At 32.8% G+C, this 16,385-nt stretch overlaps 1 protein-coding gene and 1 long non-coding RNA gene across 2 annotated transcripts in view; one reads left to right on the top strand and one right to left on the bottom strand.

The window, feature by feature from the left end:
* Positions 1-449: 449 nt before the first annotated feature.
* The window catches only part of LOC106785305 (cadherin-87A), a 156,561-nt gene continuing 140,625 nt past the window's right edge, over positions 450-16,385 (bottom strand). The window contains exons 5-28 of the mRNA XM_014745634.1: positions 12,970-13,227; positions 10,439-10,573; positions 7,730-7,922; positions 7,088-7,398; positions 6,838-6,993; positions 6,566-6,753; positions 6,300-6,462; positions 5,791-6,229; positions 5,152-5,343; positions 4,814-5,067; positions 4,586-4,718; positions 4,282-4,497; positions 3,894-4,193; positions 3,556-3,800; positions 3,175-3,468; positions 2,846-3,043; positions 2,543-2,765; positions 1,914-2,458; positions 1,660-1,835; positions 1,439-1,574; positions 1,223-1,347; positions 1,058-1,159; positions 753-966; positions 450-600 (exon numbers count right to left, since the gene is read on the bottom strand). Of these exons, the coding sequence (XP_014601120.1) occupies positions 484-600; positions 753-966; positions 1,058-1,159; positions 1,223-1,347; positions 1,439-1,574; positions 1,660-1,835; positions 1,914-2,458; positions 2,543-2,765; positions 2,846-3,043; positions 3,175-3,468; positions 3,556-3,800; positions 3,894-4,193; positions 4,282-4,497; positions 4,586-4,718; positions 4,814-5,067; positions 5,152-5,343; positions 5,791-6,229; positions 6,300-6,462; positions 6,566-6,753; positions 6,838-6,993; positions 7,088-7,398; positions 7,730-7,922; positions 10,439-10,573; positions 12,970-13,227 (5,313 nt within the window). The 3' untranslated portion in view covers positions 450-483. The remainder of the gene's footprint in view (positions 601-752; positions 967-1,057; positions 1,160-1,222; positions 1,348-1,438; positions 1,575-1,659; positions 1,836-1,913; positions 2,459-2,542; positions 2,766-2,845; positions 3,044-3,174; positions 3,469-3,555; positions 3,801-3,893; positions 4,194-4,281; positions 4,498-4,585; positions 4,719-4,813; positions 5,068-5,151; positions 5,344-5,790; positions 6,230-6,299; positions 6,463-6,565; positions 6,754-6,837; positions 6,994-7,087; positions 7,399-7,729; positions 7,923-10,438; positions 10,574-12,969; positions 13,228-16,385) is intronic.
* The window catches only part of LOC106785307, a 30,844-nt gene continuing 20,356 nt past the window's right edge, over positions 5,898-16,385 (top strand). The window contains exon 1 of the long non-coding RNA XR_001381513.1: positions 5,898-5,938. This is a non-coding gene — a long non-coding RNA (uncharacterized LOC106785307). The remainder of the gene's footprint in view (positions 5,939-16,385) is intronic.

Below are 16,385 nucleotides of genomic sequence, written 5' to 3'. Positions count from 1 at the left end.
AAATTTTTTACTCGTTAATACTGTCGTCATGGAATGAGCTCGAATTTCAAAATGAAGTAAAATCATTTATATTGGACATTGAGAAAAAAAAATATAGGTATATAAAACAAAAAATATCTTGCTCTTCTTTTACACGCGTCTATATTTGTCGCAAACAAATTTATTCGATTATAATATCCCGTCTCCGTTCACGAAGGAACACATTTAACTATTCTTCTGTTATTGTCTCAGAGGTGTGTGCATGCGAGCCTTTTAATTTTTTTTTTTAATTAGTTTTTCGTTAAGAGGCGCGTGCAATAGACAGAGCCGTAGATAAAGAGGTACAACGTACGGCGATTTTTTTTGTTTCTTTTTTGTTTTTTTTTATAATTACGTATAGATGAAAAGGGTTTTCTCTTTTTTTTTTATTTTCTTTTTCTCTTGCGCCAAGGTATCATCTTTTTTTTTTCGTTTTGGTATTTTTTTTTTTTTTTAATTTTATCTTTATACTAGCCCTGAAACAAATTGGGGTTGGCCGTCTCGGTCCAGCGTTAGTTGTGGCATTACATTTGGCGATGGCTGAAACGTTGAACCTTGAAATCCCATTGCCGATTCATATAACTAAAGGAAAAATGATAAATGCATAATAATTTTACGAATTAAATACCTACGTCCTTAAAAAACAAAACACACCAATAATTGTGATTAATATTATAAATTTGATAATAATTTAATCGATTATCATAGACGAACGTTTAGATTAATTTACAAACATTATGATTTCCTGGAAGAGTCGTATAATCTGGAGTAGTAGAACGATGCCTGTTTGCTGGTAACGGGTGTTGAATAGTAGCATAAGTATTGTCTTGAGATGTATCACCCATACCAAGGCTTACACCACTTCCACGTCTTTCCAAACCAAGACCACCTTCGGGTTCGCTAAATACTTGCATCGTTAATTCTTGCTCTTCGTATAATTTTAATTTTCTGTAAATCGATAAAATTCAAAAATTTTCTTTTTTTGTAGAAATTAATAATTATTGGAACATATTTAAATATGTTAGAATTAATTTCTTACTGTTCGATCCATAAAGGATTTTCCGTGGTATTTAATTCATCGATTATTTGTTTTTTTATCAAACCATCCTTCTTACGAATATCATTTGGCACAGTAATTACCCTGAAGTGGAATAAAAATTATTTTATTTTAAAAAAAGATATATATATAATTTTGAAAACTCACCAATGCCGTAAACAGCAACAAACTACTGTAACTGTAACAGCACCTACTAGTAAAACAACTATTAAAGCTATCAAAGCTGCTAACGCAGGATCAAAAGGTTCCTCTTGAACTCCAGCATAAGCTGGCTGAAAAATACGAAATATTCAAATTAATTTATTTTAGTTTTTATTTAATTTATAATACAGTTATATGTATAGAATGTAAAAAAATACTCACCACTACGTTTTCTATGGCAAAACCGGCGTAATAATCTTTTAAGAAATCGTATTTGGCATCAATGACTTTGAGAACGTGCGGTACTGGAGCTATCGTTTGACTTTTTAATTCTACCACGTGCAAATACATATCGCACCTAAATTAAAAACGATAATACAATTATAAAAAAAAAAAAAACGAATAATTATATCTATGTATTATTAAATAATTAATCATCTTACCATTCTCTTCTAATATGACCAGAAGCATCTACGTGATATCTAATATCATCTACAACTACTCTACTTTGAGTAGCATTCGATAATTCAGAAACAATCTCATCACGTTGTCTGTTAACTTCTTCCGGTGGTCGTGATAAGATCACTCTTATCAATTGTGATGGTTCGAATACCCATACCTAAATAAAAAAAAAAAAGATAATAATTAACAAAAATGAAAGAAAATATCAATAAATATTGTGATTAAAATTTCTTACATGAACTCGAGTCATTGCGTATCTCTCTGGAATGGCTGTCTCTTTGGCTATAACTTCAACGATAAATCTATCCTGATTATATTCAGCCATATATCCACTGGTTATTAATTTACCATCTTGTGTGACATTAAATGGGCTTGGTATTATCGAACCACTAGGCTTGTCCGATCCATATTTATACAAATTGGCACCAGCTATGTAATAATGAAGCGTACCATTGTCACCAACATCCAAATCAGATGCAACTACTTTGGTAACGAAATCGTTAACGTTAGCCATAGAATTAATTCCAGCATAATAATCGTTTCTTTCGAAAATAGGTGGATTATCATTTTCGTCGAGGATCAAGATCGTTACGTTAACATGACCATGATCTGAACTTAGTGATAAGGGACGACCTGCTTCCGTTGGATTGATATATAGGTCAGGATTGTTGGATGCGAGAATGGATAGAACATACTTGTCTCTTGTCTCACGATCGAATGATTTGTTCGCGTATATGCTACCATCTGATTTATCCATGTAAAATGCGTAACCTTCGTTACCTAGAATTATTATAAAAAAAAAAAAAACCAATTAGTACGTGATTTATTGATACAGTCTTTGAAAATTAAATGATTGTTACAAACCTGCTTCTATGTAATAGTAAACTTTAGCGTGTCTACCTTCATCCTCATCCTGAGCAGTTACTTTACCTACAAAATAATCCTTAGGACGGTTCTCGGATATTTGGAAATTGTATTCGTCGTAAAATTGTGGTACGTTGTCGTTAGTGTCGACTAATTGAACCGTTAAAAGACGTAAAGCTTCGTAGGCTGTTGGTGTACCATGATCGGTTGCTACTAGGACAAGCTTAAATGAAAATTAATGATGTTTATACGTATTTTTATTTATTTGTTCGTAATTTATATTTGTAAAAAAAAAGAACTTACTTCAAATTTACTTTTGATCTCACGATCGAGTATGATCTTCGATCGAAGTTCACCGGTTTCTTGATCTATCGAAAATTCTTCGGTTTCTTGAACATTTTTATTTCCAACTTTCAAATGATAACTTATTCGTCCATTTTCACCAGGGTCACGATCGATAGCTTTCACAGTTAGTATTAAATAATTCGGTACGCCGGCGTTCTAAAATTCATTAATCTTCTACATTAATTATTCTTATGATTTTGCATTTTATCGTGGTAAAACAGATTAATTTCATAATTAATCTATTACAAACGTATGTAGATACATTTAAATTATATTAATGCACGTACCTCGGGTACCTCGACAGTTGCATTTGTTAATTCAGGCATTACGAATTGTGGTTTGTGAGTGTTAACTGGTGTGACTCTAATATCAACGTAACATCTATCAGAATGTGGTCCATTTCCAGCACCATCTCTTGCTTCAACTTCAATTCTGTAAGAACCAGCTCTACCAAGCAAAGCTGCAGCTGGATACAAAATACCAGTTTCTCGATTCAACGAGAAAGAATCATTTTCATTTCCATGAACGATAGTATACCAAACTTCTCCGTTAACACCTTCGTCGTGATCAACAGCTCTCACCTAAATAATAATTAATTAAATAAATGAATAAATAAAAATGTATTGATTAAATTAAAACTACAAAATTATATAATTATATAATGAAACCTGTAGAATTGGAGCTGGAGGATTAACGGACAAATTTTCAGCAACCGATGCTCTGTAACTGTGTTGTGAAAATATTGGCCGATTGTCGTTAACGTCGATCAATTTAACAACAACAGGAATCGATGTACTACGTCGAGAATTGACATGAGCGTTGTCACTGGCCATAACTGTTATTACAATCTCTGGTGTAATTTCTCTGTCAAGTACTGCAGCACCGCCAACAGTTATTTCTCCAGTTTCGTGTCCTATTAAAAAAAAAGTTCGATAATTCGTTGATACTGTTGTGATTTTATTTTTTGTTTGTTTAAATCGAGAATTATGTAATTATTTCCACGTACCAATGTTAAAATCGGCAGCATGATCACCGATCAGACTGTACATAATTTCACCGAAGGAGCCCTCGTCACCGTCGGTAGCTTTAACAACAATAACGTGAGATCCCGGTGGTGAATTTTCCTTGATGGATGCGTTGTAAGCTTCTTTCTCAAATTTCGGATCCTGATCATTAACGTTAATAACCGTAACGATCACTTTAGCAGCTGCGGATAATTGTGGTACCCCGGAATCATAAGCTACAACAGTGAACTCCAATTGCTTCGTTTCCTCGTAATCGATAACTTGACTGGTTCTAACGATTCCTAAAATAATCGATTTAAAATTAAACAGATGGAAATAAATTTGGATATAGGAAATTATTTTTTTTTTTTATTTTTAAAATAAACCAACCAGTAATATTGTCTATGTTGAAATAAGGACTTGGTGGTTCAATCGCGTATCCTGCTATGTTACTGTCAACGTCGGTTGCAGTGAATGCACCTACGACTGCACCGGTTGGTTGTTCTTCCTGCATTTCGATTAAATATCTTGGATTATTTCTAGTCCAGGGTTTTAAAAATTCTGGTGCAACATGATTCACGTCTATTATAGTGATTATCAAGGTACCTATACGTGAGTAACACAAAACATACATCACAATTGTGCTGACAAAGTATACCAAATAATAACACAAATAATAATAATAATAATCTACCTCTCCCTTGTTGTAAAGTAGGTGCAGTAGTATCGCTAACAACTATAGTAACGCTGACGGTTGCTGCAACATCTCGATCCAATGGTCTGACAACTGAAACTTGTCCTGTTGTTCTATCAACAGCAAAGAAGTCCTAAAAAAATGTATAAAAAATAATTTAAACGTTATTGCAATGCAAAAAATTTTTTTTTGTTTTTTAATAGAAGTTACATTGTTTTATTAACATACTTTAAATGATTTGCTATCGTTAACTTGTTGACCATTCCTATCGATCGCCGTAATCGGTTCAGAAATGGCAAAGTTCAAAGCTTCTGAATTTTCGCTATCCGGGTCAGTAGCCCTTAACGTGGTAAAAACGGTGCCAATCGGTGTATCTTCTGTTACTTCAGCTCGTTGAGTTTCAGGTGTAAAGTATGGTGGCTTGTCATTGCTATTTTCAACTTTGATCATTAGTGTTGTCGTTCCTGTTAAACTTGGAGTTCCTAAAAATGTACAAAGGAAAAATAATATAAACAAATTGGTTCAACAATTTGCATAGATAAATAAAATAAAAACAAAATCTTCACCTTTATCAAAGGCTATTACTTCAACATGATAAGTATCCTTATCGTCAAAATCTAATTTTCTCGACACCGTAACAACACCTGTCGTCTCGTTAATAGCAAAATCATCAAAGGCTCCTTTTTGTATTCTATAAACTAATTCAGCATTGAGATCACTATCAGCATCTGTTGCTAGTACCTCTTCAACGATGGTACCTATAATATTATTAATAAAAATTATAATTGTTAAAATGAAGATTCTTTAATCATGTTACCATGCCGTGTTGTATTCGATTAATTGTAAGTGTCATTATTACGCCATGTGTATCTACAATAAAACGGTACACTTGACATGGAACGTGTGTTAAAGATAAATTAATAATTTAATCAAAAATTATACATTTTACAGATGTATGTATAATAAAAAATATACCATTTATGCAATTCTCGATTTATCAAATGATACTATAAAAAATTTGACAACAGATCTCATTTGATCCTATCGTTAATACGTTTAGCGTTAAATACGATTTTTAACGTATATAAATTTTGGAGATGGTTTTTTTTGTTGTAATGCATACAATTGTAAAATAAAATAGATAAAATTTGATGTAACATATGTGATATCGAAGAAAAGCATCCATAAAATCGCAGGATACTAACCGACCGGTGAAATTTCAGGTATACTGGCAGTATATAAGTCGTGAGGAAATACCGGTGCATTATTATTCACGTCACGTACGGTGATATTGACCAGAGCAGTGTCAACGAATAAACCGTCGCTCGCTTGCACGACGAGGGCTATCCAATCGTGAGTTGAATTCGTCATATCGACTGGACCCTTATTTTTTATTTCACCGGTATCCTGATCGATCTCGAACAAATCTAATTTGTTTCCGCCGATCAAACTATAAACAATCTTTGATGTCTTGTCCTTGTCCCGCGCTTGGACCTTCAATTCTGGTTCAAATTTTTCAGCACCCTCGTCCACCACTGCACGATATCTTTCTTGAAGGAAACGCGGTGGACTATCATTAGCATCTGCTAAACTAACACGAAGGGATACGCTCGTTGTCTGACCTTCGCCATTGTCATCGGTTGCCTTTTAATGAAATATTTATTAAAAATAACGTATTTCTTTTCTTTTCGTTATATAGTAAATTGTATCATACCTTGTATGTGAGAAAATATTCAGTTTGTTCCTCGTAATCTAAGCAAGGTGATGTGCCAGGATTTGGACAATATGCAACAGTGATGGCACCAGTTTTCTTGCCAACAGAAAAATGTTCTGAGCCTTGTCCAAGTAATTGATAAACTATACCAGATGTACCAAATCTGTTGAATATCAAATCATCGAATCAAAATTCTTTCCTGTCAATGATCCAACTTTTTTCTTTGTTTTTTTTGTTTTTTTCTATTTATTATTTATTCAACTTACTTTCCACTATCACGATCCTTGGCAGTGATCGTAATTACCGGTGAATCTGGAAGAGCAGTTTCCGAGACCAATGCTGTATAAGTTGGACTGCTAAAAGAAGGTGCATTGTCGTTTGCATCAGTTATTGTTACTGTAACTGTTGCTGTAGATACAAGCTTAGGATTCGTATGTACTTCCTCGGCAACGACCTAACAATGGAAATAAATGAATGAGAAAATGATCAAAATTTAATGACAATTATTAGAATATTAAAAGAAATTCATTAAAATTACCAATATGATGAATTTTCTTTGATTGGGATTCTCATAATCTAATGAACCGTTGGTTACGCGAATATTTACTGAAGTACTTCCGGTAGCCATAGCTGGTTCTACCGTAAATGCACCAGTTATGTCTTCCAAACGTAAAGAAAATACGGAATTCAAACCCTACCCGGAAAAAAAGATGTGATCAAAATATAAAATAGATGAGATGTATTATTTCATTAGAAACGTTTTTAGAGTTCATTGAATTTCTACTTACAACGTCCGGGTCTTTAACAGTCATGTCTAAGTGAGGTAACGGTGTACCATCCGGTACATTCTCAGGAATTTCGATATTGTATTCACGTCTATTGAACGTCGGTACTTCGTCATTGACATCCTTGATCGTGACAGTGGCTTCTGCTGTTGAAACTGTCAACTCATCGTTACCTGGTATACCATCTATTAACTCACGAGCTCTCACTTTTAATGTTAACACTCCCGTTGAATCTTTCAATGCTTCTCTATCTAATGGTTTAGCTGTTCTCAATTCGCCCGTATCGTCGTCGAGTAAAAAGTAATCGAATGGATCTATATAAGAAAATCAAACAATAATCATATATATATATATATATATATATATATATTAGGATGAACCAAAAGTTCGTGAGTTCATTTTGTTGAAACTTTACTTGGAAACTGCATAATGGATTGTTTTTGTAAAATTTACTTTAAAAACATTAAAAAAAAAAAACTTTTGGTTCATCCTAATATACATATAATCTTTTTTGTTAAGCGTTATTTTGAAACAGTGTTAAACCTTTTGGTTATTAGCGACCCATATACGGGTCCTTCATGCAAAAACTCGTATGTACATTATTATTATTATTATTATTATTATGAATTCGAATGATTGACTCACTGGTGACCAATTCGTAAAACATTTTTCTTGGCATCCCCCTGTCACCGTCTCTTGCTTTAACTGTCATCACTAAAGTCCCAATGAGATCGTCCTCACGAACTATCCCAGTTAACGAGTCGAGAAATTCCGGTGGGCTGTTCTGAATGTCTGCGACTTTTATCTCAACGCCAGTCGTCCCATTGTTCAAGCCATCCTGTGACAACCAAATTAAAAAAAGAAAGAACGTTCAATCGAATGAAGAAGTTGAAATATCTGGGTTAGACGACTTTTAAAACGTGTCCTCTTTCGCGATCTATTTTAATTGCACGAATTTTTTTTATTCGTAGAACTACAGATATATGATGTTTCACATCGGGGATTTTTTGATTGTCTAATAAAATTTTAATATTAAAAACAATGAGTAAGATGATCTTAATTCTAAAAAGAAATCTACGTCGAGTGTGTAACTCGACGCGACGCGAATTTAATTACATTTTTTTTAATTTATTTTTTTATTATTTATTATAATAAAGCAAATCAAATTGATATCATTCCAATAGACATTCGTATGATTTCATTGTAATTGTATCTTTTTGATGGAAAATAAATGTTTTTTTCTTGGTTTAAAAAATTATTAAACAAATTCGATTTTATTATAACAATATTGTTGTTACGTATAAATAAACAGAGGATCATTTTTATTTGAAAATGGTTTTAGTTTCATGTCTCTACGATTTCCCGTTCAAAAGATATTGCTTTTTAGAGTTTTTCATTCATAATTCTATTACTACAGCTAATCGTAGTAATAGTAATAGTAATAGTAACAGGTCAATAACTCAATGAGTAATTGAATGAAATTATGTAGGTCAGTGGGTCAACGTAAAGTCTTACATTTTCAATGAGAAATTTTAAGAAACTAAAAATCGTAGAAAATTGAACAATATATCATTTCAAAGGGAAAACTTTCATCTATTTTTTTTACTCCTATTGTTAATAATTAATAAACAATATATAATAAACAAATTGTTGCAAACAAATCTTTTCGAATTAAATTCATCTTATTTCGTACACAGAGGAAAGAAATTGAAATTACTAACAATTTATAAAAATAACGTAACAATTAATAAACAAAGTAATTATTTATAACAATATCTTATATATGCATGAAAATATATATGAAACTAGAAGTCGTAGAGATTTTATTAAAAAAAAAACATTTTAAAGGGTTAGAACATTCTATATTTCTTATACGTATTGTTAAATAATTGATAAAAAAAATTAGGACAAACAATTTTTATAATAATTTCAATTAAAATTTCATTAATGATCAAGTACTACTTGATCGTCTCATATCGATTTAATATAATGAAATAATTCACTTCAAAAAAAAAAACCACATGAATTTTGTCGAACGTATTGACACGTAATTTTTAATTGGACGTCAGGAGATTTTACTTTCTTTCTTTTTTTTATTCGTTACACGAGGGTACAATTAGATGGAAAAAAATGAATAGCACGAGTACCCTATATGACCCATATATCTCGTGTTAGCCCATCGAAATATTTGATGTGCATATAATTACGTGAGCTTTTGAAAAAAAGTCATTAATTTATTTTAATTTTATTCACGCCCACACACACACACACACACACACACACACACATATATAGTTTTTTTTATATTTCAATATAATTTTTATCTTTCTCATGTAATTTATGACATGATCGATAGGACTTTTGTTTATAGGGTATAAAGAGAGAAGAGAATGTAATGTGTAAAGTGCGACTATCTATACATAGACTTTAACTAGACACTATTACGATGTAACTAGATAATCTATACATATATACCGGGTGAACTATTTAAACCAAGCTACCGGAATAACTCGATTATTATTTTGTGATAGAACAATATGGTGTCATGGGAGAAACTTAAGTGGTTTCAAAGGTACCGTAATTTCACGTTAATCAGTTTTTTGCTAAACAAACAAATAGAAGATATATGAAAGCCAACTTCATTTTTTCTTTTCTTTTAAATAAAATGATATATCATAAATGTAATATTTAATAGGACGTTGATACACTTACAGTGAGCTTACATTTACATTGACTATTATTGATAATAATCGACACTCAAATTATCACCTATTTTTGATCATTAGAATAATTATATTTATTTAAACTAGTACTGCCCAAATAATTTTTTGTTTCTTGGTATATTTTTATTCAAAGCTTTACTGTACACCTATACAATATTACTTCTTAAAATAAGTTCTTCAAAATAATATATTAAATTTATAAGTATACTTTTTCTTTTAAATTCATTTCGACAAAAAAACTGTTGTTAATTTTTAATTGAGGTTGTAAAAGAAAGAACAAAATATCTAATAAAAAAGATCGAACAATCATTAGAGAAATCCTAATTAGAGAATTGATAAATTTGTGCAGATTTTTATTTAATAACAATAAAATTGTGGAAATAAAAAGAAATGGCGAATACTAAAAAGTTAACACACCAAGTTGGATATCAAAATCGAGTGAAATATTTTTTATCGATGAAGAGTTTAAAATACTTCACCCGGTATATAATTCTCTACCATCCTCTCTCTTCTCTCTTTCTCTCTCGTTCGTTCGTTCGTTCGTTAGATTTATTCTCCAGGACGCAATATAAATAGGGAAGAGCTATAATACCAGGCTCATAATTAAAATCAATTTTCAAGCTCTACTCACGCTAGCCCTTAGAAGTAGCTGGTAGAAGGGCCTCTCTCTGTAGTCTAGTGGTTGTCTTAGAACCAGAGCGCCGACGTACGTATTCTGGCTTTTTTCAACGTTGACGATACCAAACTTTTGGCAAGCATCAAGAAACTGTAACATAATATAATATATTATTACGATCATGATAACGCATAATTATTATATTATAATTACATTGACGATAATTATATTTAACGATACGACACTTATCCTCGTGTTTATTTTTATTTTCTTTTTTTTTTTAATAATTATCTCCTGCATATTATTACATTTCCCCTCTTTTCTCCCACCCCTCATACAAATTACTACCTCGTTCGTTAATTCTAAAGAGAAAACAAAAGTATGTGTATGAATACAGGAGACAAAAACAATACAACACGTGGAACATTATGTTTCTGGCTATTACTATTACTATTACACACACTGTGTGTGTGCGTGTGTGTCATGTTAATAAAACACAGATGCATTATTTTATCTTCCCAAACGGGAAATATAAAGAAAAGAAAATAAAGAGAAAAAGAAGAAAGGACGAATGATAGCGAGGCCACGTGTTGCGATTTAAAAAACAACAAAAAAAAAACAAACAAGAAAGAAAAACAACACCAACACAAAATTGATTACGTGCGTATCCTACTACCCCCATTAATAACGCATAATCAACATGAACTACTGTGCGTTAAACGGTCGGGGGATTCGTTTACTATGTATGACTAGGAAAAAAAAAAGAACAGTGAGTGAGAGAGAGAGAGAGAGAGGAGATAGGAGAGGCATTAAAGTTTGCTGTCGTAAAGCTGGCTGAGCCATTAGTTAAAAGGTTTTACAGTTTTATTGGTCTGCCGGCCAACGGCACGTGGAATTTATCGAGCGAATATGACGTAGTAGCCGACGCGTTATACCTACTAATATCCCACCACCCCCTTCATCCCCCTCTTCACCCCGTTCTTCGCATCTTTCACGAGCAAGTTTTACGGTACTCTAGAACGGGAACGAATCTCGGGTGTTATATATAGATAATACGAATTTTATTACGAATTTTATTTAAAAGAATTTTCTTATCACCTGTGTTTACTCAACCCCTTCCCCTTCTTCCCCGCCCAACCATCATTTTAAAACGGGAATTATTTCTTTCTTCATTTTTCTTTTTTTTTTTTAATCCTTTCATCCAAGATATATTAAAAATACTCGCGTAAAAATAAATATTATGTATTTTTACAAATAAAAAACAATCGAAATTATTTTGTAAATTTTTTTCCATACAGAAAAAAAAAAACAAAAAGATTCGTTAATATTGTTGATACAAGAAGGCAACGAATTGGAAATGAATCGTCAGAAAATTTCTCATCCAGGGAAAATCCACGTATCGCGAAGGTTGTAACCGCAATTTTCTAGCTGCCCGGTTCGTTCGCGTTTTCCTCTTCGGTTAGAAGCTTCTACTACTACTACAACTTACTACTACTACTACTACTACAACTACTACTATTACTATTACTGCTTCTCGTACTATAGGAATAGTTGGATGTAGGGAACTTATTAGAACTATGAGAGGCGTGGATAATTTAATGGAAAACTGTGAATTACAAAGCGCCCTGAGCATCTACCATCTCTCTCTCTTGTTCACTCTCTTTCTCTTACTCTTTCTCTATCTCGTTACGTGCATGCTAGAACACCTCATCCACCAAGCCGCCGGTTCTTCATTTACGTGAGCTACTGAATATACCAGCAGGGCACACTGATACATCTTTCATGCTAGTCCAGAATAGGGAATCTCCATGGAACACGTTTGACTCAGGAGGAGAAACGGAAGCACCAAGGCTTTTGCTAATAATGCATTGCAACCAACCACCTTCTTCCCCACCTATTGCACGATCCTACCCTCCCCACCTCTTATTCTTTCTATCAATCTACTTGATTAAACATAAACCCAAAGAAATATTTCTTGATTATTATTTATTTATACGTTCCTATGAAAATATTTCGATAAAAATAAAAAGTAAGACAAAAATGATCTCTTAATAATTTAATTAATCGTTGAGATTATTTGTATGTATCTACGATAAAGTTAAGTCAATGATTTCTCATTGTAACAAATCATTGATTTATCTTTTTCATAGATGCCAAACGACTTAAAAAATCGTTGATAACTCTTTCATAGATGCGTACAAATTTGATCAATGACATTTCATCGGAACAAATCATTGATTAATTTCATCACAGATACATTATCAATTCTCAAATTGTTGATTAACTTTATCAAAGATACATACAAATTTGATCAACGATATTTTATCGACTAACACATTCAAATATAGATACGTACTAATTTTGTATTTAAACGTTTTATCATAATAAAACAAAATCATTGATAAATTTCACCCTAGACTCGTGAATCATTTTAAATAAATTTTGAAACTTTTTGAATCATTTTAAATTAACGAACATGATTTATTTGATCTCGTTCTCTCTCTCTTGTTTGGATTAGAATATATAAGTAGGACATTAAATCTTACTTGAGGTTGTGGGACACACGTTAATTCGATGTTGTCACCGAGAAGATCGGGGTCCATGACCCTGATACCCGGAAGAACCGTGGAACCCACAGGCAAGTCCTCTTCTGCAACAGCTTCATACGGTACGCCGAGGAAATGCGGTGGATTATCGTTTTCGTCGAGTACTATCACATAAGCATCTACTCCAACTATATTTGGTTGTTGTCCGTCTGGTACTTCGTCTTCCAACGTTACACGAAAACGAATGGTATCATTTTCCTGAAAAACAACAACAACAACAACAACAAAATCATTCAATTTCATTTTCAAATCATTTTATTGCAATGTATAGTCAATCGAAAACAAATCAACGTTCGTTTAAGGGGTTACATGGGTTTACACCGGGAAAAAATAGCATATTTTCAACAATTTTTTTTTTCGATATAAAAAATGGAATTCTTATTCAAACTTTTTATAGCATTTAAGATACATATTTAAAGAACATTTTCTGAAGTTTTGGTTGAAAAATATTTTAAACTCAGCCATTGCGACGTTATTTCCGGTGACCCCACCGAAAAAAAGTGTTTTCGCGTTGACAGCAGAACTCATAAACGGTGGGGGTTTTTCAGTGGAAAAAATAGGGTCTTTTAGTGAATACTTGAAACTAGAAATTGGACGAAGGAAAAAAAAAATAATTGAAATTTGGATTTTTGACAACGTTTTTAGCAAGAACATTCAAATTTCGCTACAATTTGCACCACATTTTGGTTTCTTAAAATTCGATTTGATGAAAAAAAAAAAAATCCTTCGTCCAAGTCCTTGTCAATAGTGTCTCGAAGACGTGTAGCAAATTTCATTAAGATCGGTTAAATAGTTTTCGAGAAATCTTGACAACTGACTTTAGAAAAAGCATTTTGAGAAAAACGCGTTTAAAGTTTTGAGTGCTGATAAAAGAGCCATTTAAGAGGGGAACTTCCAAGGCTCTATCCTTTAAACTATTACTCCTATCTACTTCAAAATTAAATACAATATTCTAGATAAGTTGTAGAATTTAAAAAAAAAAAATTGATTTTTTTGAAAGCCCCAAACCCATGTAACCCCTTAAAGTATTTTTTTGTCAGGTTATCGCAAGTACTTGAAAAATCGTGACTAGAGTTATGTAGGACACCTTCCCCCTGTATTTATATATATATATATGTATTAATTATATATATATATATTATAATAATTAATTAAAAGTTCTGGAAATAATTATTGTCAATTGAATTATAATGATCGATCGATAATCGTTTAGGGATAACCAAAGAAAACTTTCCATCCTCGTTAAAATCTTCGATTTTCTAATAACGAGGGGATTACAGTAAACGGATGACGAGTGCTTGTGATCAAGAATCACGAATGAATTCCCACGAACGGATTTGCGATGCGTGCAATAACGATGCTTCGGGAGAGGAGAGAAGAGAGAACAGAATTAGACCTAGAAGAGAGTAGACGGAAAAAGGGGAAGAGGTGAGCGGGGAGGTGTGGTGGGAAATAGGGGGGACACGGGATGAGCGATGTGTGAACGAATGATGTTGGTTTATCACGTGGTCGTACCACGTACGTAATCCAACATGTTTGTGTATTTAACAGAACACATACACATGTACATGCGCGCACAGTCCTATATGCGTGGGAGCGTAGTGTGTGAGAATAGAAAAAGATGATCGATGTACGAGATAATTTCATTGACCACAATACGATAACAAAAAGATAATACGTGAAAGAAATTTCCTGGGGATAATTCATTTCACAAACAATTTTTTTTTATTTGTTTTATTTTATATTTGGGAGAAAAAAAAACAGAAGATATAGGAATATTATACGAGGGAATACATAGAAAAGATAGTGATAGTGGTTGAGTGTCTCATCGAATGGGATCGTTTCTTTCGATAATCTTCTTTTCAATTATTTCCACCATTTCCCATTTCCTATAATAATAATAATAATAATAATAGTAATAGTAATAACGATAAAAATAAGATGGATACATAGTAGACAGAGAGAGACAGGAAAGTGTTAGGGCACGTACAAGTTAGAGCTCAAACGAGCTGGCTTTTATTTCCTTTTACGTAAGAAAGTGCAACGCAACAGTCACGCAACTATTTTCTTCTTCTCTTTCTATTTTTTGTCTTCCTTTCTCTTTTTCTTCTTCTCTTGGTTGCTTGATTTCTTTTACTTTTTCTTTCATACCGTTACCCTTTCCAAGATAATTCCTTTCGTATTTCTAGTTTTTTCTGTTGGTCGGTGGACAGGGGGACCCCTTCCCCCTTCCCACCATCTGAAAGAGAGAGAGAGAGAAAACAAAAAAAAATAAAAAAACACTATAGGTTGGCCTTTCGTGTGGCCAATGCAATACAATTCTGTTACACACGTCATTCCTTTTCTCTCTCTTTTACCCCTTCATTCTTTCTTCCTTTTCTTCTCTTTCTTTTTCAACAAACTGCGGTCCGACCGACATCACCCAGTCAACTCAGCCCATACCTTTCCCTCCCCCCTTTCAGAATACCTTTGGTACCTACCCTAAATCACCCACCCATTTCCCCTATTGTTCCTTTTCCCATCTCTTTCCAATCTTCTTTCTTTCTTTCTCTCTCTCTCTCTCTCTCTCTCTTTCTCTCAGTTTTCTTTCTTACTCTTGGTACCAGTCGTGTATCGTGTGTACGTGCTAGGCATCGTGAAAAAGTGGACAAAAGACTGAAAGAAAGAAAAAGAGAAAGAGAGTGAGAGAGTGTGTGTATGTGTGAGAGAGATAGAGATAGAGATAGAGAGAGAGAGAGATAGAGAGAGAGAGAGAGAGAGAGAAATTACATTTCCCTTTTGCCCTTTTATTTTACTTCTGTTGCAACCGACAAGCACGATACGAGTTAGCTTGCATGGTTTCTCAAGTAGGAGGAAAAAAAAGAAGGAAGAATGAAAGGCAAGGCTAAAGGGGGTGAGGGGGAGGGGGAAGGGGGAGAATGGGTGATGGTTGTGGGTACAGTTCTTTTATTTCCTATTTTTATTTGATTTTTCTCCACTTTCAAGTTCTCACAATTCTCATACGGGAGTAACTTCGATGTTGTTACATTGTCATATCACTTTTCAATCATTATCGTTGTACTCCATTTTATTCGATGTAATAATAGCTTACCATAAGAATTCATGTCTTTTTATTTATTTCCTATACCTCTGTTAGATTTTATTTCTTCGCCGTATAACATTTATGACGAAAGAATTTTGTTTTGTTTTGTTTGATACAATACTATAATCATAGATGCAATCACGCAGTCACGAATATTTTCACGAAATTCAATTAAATTGATTATATTTATGAATTTGTTTTTGTACAATGTATAAAATCGTAATTAGGATTAATATAATGAAAACAATTTTGTTGTAATGAGAACAATAAAATG

The sequence above is a fragment of the Polistes canadensis genome, unplaced genomic scaffold, assembly GCF_001313835.1.
Source record: "Polistes canadensis isolate GaletaPanama2010 unplaced genomic scaffold, ASM131383v1 scaffold_48, whole genome shotgun sequence".
Taxonomy (NCBI): domain Eukaryota; kingdom Metazoa; phylum Arthropoda; class Insecta; order Hymenoptera; family Vespidae; genus Polistes; species Polistes canadensis.
The sequence above is the reverse complement of the archived record's forward strand: the minus strand, read 5'-3'. Positions and strand labels throughout refer to the sequence as shown.